The sequence below is a fragment of the Nestor notabilis genome, unplaced genomic scaffold, assembly GCF_000696875.1.
Source record: "Nestor notabilis isolate BGI_N333 unplaced genomic scaffold, ASM69687v1 scaffold6813, whole genome shotgun sequence".
In the NCBI taxonomy this organism is placed as follows: Eukaryota; Metazoa; Chordata; class Aves; order Psittaciformes; family Psittacidae; genus Nestor; species Nestor notabilis.
The window spans coordinates 4,055-10,050 of record NW_009920505.1 but is presented as its reverse complement, the minus strand read 5'-3'; the positions used below and the strand labels follow the sequence as shown (position 1 = coordinate 10,050).

At 49.4% G+C, this 5,996-nt stretch overlaps 1 protein-coding gene across 1 annotated transcript in view; it reads left to right on the top strand.

Moving 5' to 3' along the window:
* ZNF598 (zinc finger protein 598) overlaps positions 1-4,053 on the top strand; it is a gene marked incomplete at its 5' end in the record, with an annotated part of 11,377 nt that extends 7,324 nt beyond the window's left edge. The window contains 5 exons of the mRNA XM_010010693.1: positions 1-44; positions 639-1,402; positions 2,320-2,455; positions 3,395-3,539; positions 3,669-4,053. The exon at positions 1-44 is cut by the window's left edge and continues 68 nt beyond it. Of these exons, the coding sequence (XP_010008995.1) occupies positions 1-44; positions 639-1,402; positions 2,320-2,455; positions 3,395-3,539; positions 3,669-4,016 (1,437 nt within the window). The remainder of the gene's footprint in view (positions 45-638; positions 1,403-2,319; positions 2,456-3,394; positions 3,540-3,668) is intronic.
* Positions 4,054-5,996: the final 1,943 nt, after the last annotated feature.

The following is a 5,996-nucleotide window of genomic DNA, read 5'->3' as shown; positions in this document are numbered from 1 at the left end:
GAGTACTTCCCAGCCATCTGTTCAGCAGCGGGACCTCTACAAGGGTAAGTTTGGGCAGCCAGGAGAGAGCAGATTTAGAAACTTACTGGAGTTGTGCACTTCTGGAGAGAGTAATTTTACACATCACTTAAACCACAAATGCTTCTCCCCTGCCCTGGTCCCCTTCTGCCTCGAGCTGTTCTGTGCTGGTCACCCACATGAATGCCACCAGTTGTTGCTTCCGTTCATGGCTTGATCTTTTGGTGGTGCAGTTTCAGGGATGTTCTCAACGTTCTCCATTCCAGCCATTGTAACTGTGTATCTTATCTTGAAGGAGTTAAAGTTCATCCTCTTCGGAAAGGGGTGATGATTAGAAGTGTCTTTGCAGGATGTGGCAGCTCAGATGCTCCTGAGTGCACAGCTCTGGTCAAGGCGAGATGTGCTGTGATGCTCCTGGTGACACAGCAGGAGGACACCCATTCCACACACTGTTCATACATAAACCAGAGCACATTTGCATCCTGTAACATTGGCTCAGTTGTGCCCCCCTAAGTGATAGTTTGAGGAAGGGTGCAGAGGTCTGGAGCCTGCTCTGCCTGTCAGAGTGGTGCTGTCTCTGCAGCACTGGTGTAACAGGACATTCTTCTCCTCTCTTACAGCTCTTCCCAGCCAGCAGTGGTTAAGCTTAAAGAGGAAGACTTCCCAAGCTTGTCATCCTCTGCAGCACCCACCATCTCTTCTGGGATGTCTTTGACCTATACCACGACTGCAAAGAAAACAGCTTTCCAAGAGGAGGATTTTCCAGCTCTGGTGTCCAAAATGAGGCCTAACAATAAAACAGTAACTAACATTACATCTGCGTGGAACAATGGTTCTAGTAAGAACGTGGTCAAAGCCATTAGTAACCCCTGTGTAAATCAGATAGCCAAAAAACCCTCCTCCTTGAATAGCACTAAAGGAAGTAAGAAGAGCAATAAACTCTCTCAGTCAGACGATGAAGACAGCGGTAGTGGCCTGACGACCCAGGAGATCAGAAACACACCAACCATGTTTGATGTGTCATCCTTGCTGGCAGCTTCTACCTCACAGACCTTTACAAAAGTGAGCAAGAAGAAGAAGGTGGGGGTTGAGAAGCAGAGGCCACCGTCCCCTCGCCTCTCACAGGAGACAGCCTTCCCCAGGGCACCCACTGAAAAGCTGCCAGAAGCAGAGCAGATCTCAAATGCATCCTCTGCTCCTCACAACCCTGACAGACCCACAACTGTCATGAATGGTCACTCAGAGAAACCATCAGTGGTCTGTAGTACACCCAAAGAGCCCCCTGGCCTTAAAAAGCCCACAGTGACTAACAAATGCCCTTTACCTCAGGAAGACTTCCCAGCTCTTGGGAGCTCAGGATCAGCTAGAATGCCCCCGCCACCAGGTAAGTGCTGCAGGGCACGGCCAGCTTTGCTTGGAGGTAGCTGAGACAAGTGTGGGATGTGGATGAGACACAAACTGCTGCTCCTGGCTCTGTGTGAGGAACAGTTCTGCCACCACGTCTAGGTTAGGCTTTGAAGTTAAAAAGGCAGCCTGGGGGACATAGAAGGGCTTGAATGTCCCCTGTGAATCATGGTAGAAGCAGTGGCAACGGTGGGAGACTCTGCTCCACGCAGCTGCAGGTGGCTGTTCTGGGGGTGCCTTTACCTGTCACTGCTTCCTGAGTCGTGTTAGACACACACCTCTGCTGCTCTGCTTCCCCAGCGAGGTTGGAAGCCCCTGCAGGCAAAGGGCATCTCCCTCTGCCTGTGGCTGGTGCCTGCTGGCACTTCTCACTTGGCTTCCTTGGTCACCCTCCTTCTGTGCTTGCAGAGATTTGAAGCCCTTGCTTTTAGCAGGGCCATAATTGTGTAAAAGTGGAGTAACACAACATCAAACGTGACTTACAAGGGTTGTAATGAAAGCAGCACATCAGGAGATGGTGCGTAGCTGTTTTGTCTGTGCTGCTCTGCAGATACTGCTGCAGCACACGGTGCCTCGTGCTGTGCTGACTTCTGGAGTCACTTTAATAATGCAAAAGTGTTTGAGTGTTGTTTTTCATACTATTTTCTATTGAAAATGTAGATTAATAATTGAAGCACTTTCTCTGTAGAGCAACAGCCCCTGTGAAGTGCTCCTTGAGCTGACTGTTAAGGCAGCAGATTTCCACCCCTACTTTTCAGGTTTCTTCCAATATAGATGCCTGCAGTGCTTAGTGCTCCTGCAGAGTACCCCAGCCCACTGGTGCTGACTGTGGATGGTGGTGTGAGGGTGCCTCACATACGTGCTCTAACTTCTTGCCCTTTCTCTGCTTTCATGTAGGCTTTAACACTGTGGTGCTATTAAAGAATCCTCCTCCACCTCCGGGACTGTCGGTGCCTGTTAGTAAACCCCCTCCAGGTTTTGCTGTTATTCCATCCACCAATATCTCTGAACCTGTCACTACATCCTTGAAAGAGTAAGTAGAAGTCCTTTGGGGTAGAGTTACTTCACACATTACGTCTCTGTTCTGTTCTGTGGGCTTCAAATAACGCCTGAAACACTCTGAGGGGGTTGTTCAAAGCAGGTCCTGCCACAGGCCAGCACTTCGTGATTCCCATTGGGAGCCCTGTGGCTGCTGTGGCCTGGATTCAGGAGAGCTGTGGAAAAGGAAGCACAGACTTTGTGTGGAGGCACATCTGAGGATATGGAAACCTGCACAATGGGGCAGCTCAGACTTGAGTCTCTTCTAGATTTGAGTGTCTGCAGTGTCAGGGTATTTCTGAACCTTTCCACTGATTGTGTCTGAGTCCCAGAAGTGAGGTGCTGCAGCACGTTCTCCTCAGTGACCCCCAAAAGCCTTCATTGCTCTGAGCTTCCCAGGAGCTGGTCTCTGCTGGGATAGAGGAGATTACGGCAAAAGGGATGGGGAACATTTGTGTGAGTTTGATACAGACACCTGCATTATCTGTTTGCTTTTATTCATGGTGCAGTCTTTGTTGCTCACATCTCTCTAGTGAACCTCTCTTACAAAGCAGCTACTCAAGGCTGTGTTAGACTTGCATTTTAAATACTCTCTCCAGGTAGAGCTGGAATCTGATACAGTATTCCCACAGGATGCATTTCATTGTCCTGTTAGGGCAGCTGTGTGCTGCCAATAGCAATTGCATGTGTAGTTGTGTGGAGAAAGGGGATGCATCCCATGGAAGAGAACAACCACGTACTATATATCTTGTGTGAGCGCTTGGAGCAACCTGCTCTAGTGGAAGGTGTCCCTGCCCATGGCAGGGGTTGGAGCTGGAGGAGCTTTAAGGACCCTTCAACCCAAACCAGTCTGATCCTATGAACCTCTGTTATGTTTATGTCTCTGTATGACATGAAGCAATGTCAGAGTCACTTCTGGTCTTCCCAACTCCAGGCCAAAATCCTGTCACGGGTCATACCTGATACCTGAAAACTTCCAGCAAAGGAACATTCAGCTCATTCAATCCATTAAAGAGTTTCTGCAGAGTGATGAGTCCAAATTCAATAAGTTTAAAACTCATTCTGGGCAGTTCAGGCAGGTGAGTGAGCAGGAGCCTCCGGGTTCTGGGGCCTTCCTCTGTGTGAGGAGTGAATCCCACGGGGATTCTGATCTGTCCATGGCTCTGGTTTCCCATCCTCTCATTAATCCAGTTCTCTTTCCACCCAAGGGTCTGATTTCTGCAGCACAATATTACAAAAGTTGCCGGGAGCTGCTTGGGGAGAACTTCAGGAAGATCTTTAAGGAGCTGCTGGTGTTGCTGCCGGACACGGCGAAGCAGCAGGAGCTGCTCTCTGCTCACAACGACTTCAGAATCAAAGAGAAACAAAGCTCCAGCAAACCCAAAAAGAACAGAAAGAACGTTTGGCAAACGGACTCCAACTCCGAGCTCGACTGCTCTATCTGCCCGACGTGTAAGCAAGTGCTGACTCAGCAGGACGTTGGCACCCATAAAGCTTTGCATATGGAGGATGAGGAGTTCCCATCCTTACAAGCCATCAGCAGGATCATCAGTTAGCTCTCCCGGTGCCCAATAAAGCAGGCTCTGTCTGTGGAGGTGTGCTCCTTGGGATGAGGTTTGGCAGTGGAGTGCGGCCGAGCGCCGGGGCGGGATTAGGCTGCTGGGAGCCCTCGGTGTGCTCCACAAACGCAAAGGGATCACTGGACTGCGCCGGGGCTGATGAACAGCCAAAGTGTGAGCTTCCAAAATGCCTCAGTAGAATTAGGCTCCAACCGCCGGGTGGGCAGGAAGGGGCCACCTTCCTCCTGTAACATGCAATAGCTGGGAAAATACTCTCTGATCTGAAGACTGGCAGGGGACACAATAGGGGAATGAGCATCTGGTTTGGGGGGTTTCTTTCTTCTTGGGGGGTCTGGGGAAAGATTATGAATTACTGAAATGAACAGGCACAAAAGTGGCTTCTTTTACAATATCCTTCTCTTTTTGTGCTGTTTGTGTGACCACAAGGATCACAGCAGGCAGGGCACCAAGGGGCAGAACAGATGCTTCTCGCTCGTGATAAGTCCGCAACAGCCACGTGAACAACAGGAGCAAAACATTCCTGTCTGGGAGCAGGATCCATTCTGCTGCTTGAAGAACGGGACTGATCCGAGTGCTGAGCTGAAGGGGAAGATCGGAAGTTGCCTCTGCCCTTTTACTACCCTGTTCTTTACAGAATCTTCTTTTGTAGCACTGCATGTAGAGTGTTGTCGAGGCTTTACCTCCTGTAAAGCACTTCACAGTGGTTTTATTTAATGAGTGCCATGTTCCTCATTTCTTGGCTGTATTAATGGTGGGAGCTCCAGACGACAGTGTGTTGGGCCATTAAATGCTGCTGATCACTCACCGTGTTCATCTGCAGTGCCTTGAAGTGCATTTCTCTGTTTCCAGTGCTCTGTGCTACCCGAGGATCACTTGTCCAGCCTGTCCCTGCCTTGGTGCCACTGCCCGGGAGCAGCTTTGCTTTCATTGCTCAGCATCCCTAAATCCCACCTCTCGCAGCCAAGAGGGGATCTCTTCGTGCTCTGAAGTTCCTCCTCCAGCAGCAGCGGGTGACAGGAGCCCTCCCTCCGTGGCTGTACCTCAGTGTCTGCCTCTCTCCCATCCCTCCAGACCAGGTTTAGTTCTTTATAACACGTAGGAATAAAGCTGAGATGATTAATTTATGTAATTTGTAGTGACAAAACACTGCTTTTCTTAAGCATCATTTCTATGACATTGAGCTTGGAGCATTCCAAGAGCTGCAGGAGGTTTTCCTTGCCTTATCCTTGGTTTTTTTTGCTTGCTGCCAAGTGCTTTTGGTTTCTTTTCTGGATAATTTAAGACTGTTTGGATACCTGGACGTGCTGTGTTCAGCACAGGGGCCCTGAAATGGGCTGGGGAGCGTTCTTTGGCTGCATGAAACACATGAGTGTGTGCCAAGAGCTCCGCTCCCCATCGCTTCCTTCATTTTGGGAAGTGCAGGGGAGCTTCTCTCACATCTTCCCTTGATTTCCAGTTCATTTCCCTATCAGCAGACACTATTCCCCCCTGGCTGTACCTTTCCTTGAGGATCAAGCTGCACTTCCCTTGTTCCTTGTGCTCACCTGATGAAATAAAAGATGACCACAGGTTTTTTTCCAGGCCGCTTCTATTGGGTTTTTAAGTCTTTATTGAAAATAAGTTGCAGTGGGTACAGGGACACTGGAAATCCATCATCACAGCTTGTTCTCTCAAAAGATAGCTTTATATATATATAATATATACAAAAGTTGTAAACATTTGTAACTTAGTTCCATACACAGCCCACTTGATACTACAACGCACGTAAGGTTAGTGACAACTGCACCCCCTGGAAGCAGTCTGCTCGTACAGAGGTGTCTGCAAAACCAACCTGACATCTGCAGACCCCGTTTGGTATCGGTCTGATGGGAGAACTCGTGAGGAAGGGGAGGTTTAAATGCCTCCTGCAACTACCTACCAGCAGCTGAACGTGGAGCTCAGGTTGACGCAGCGAGG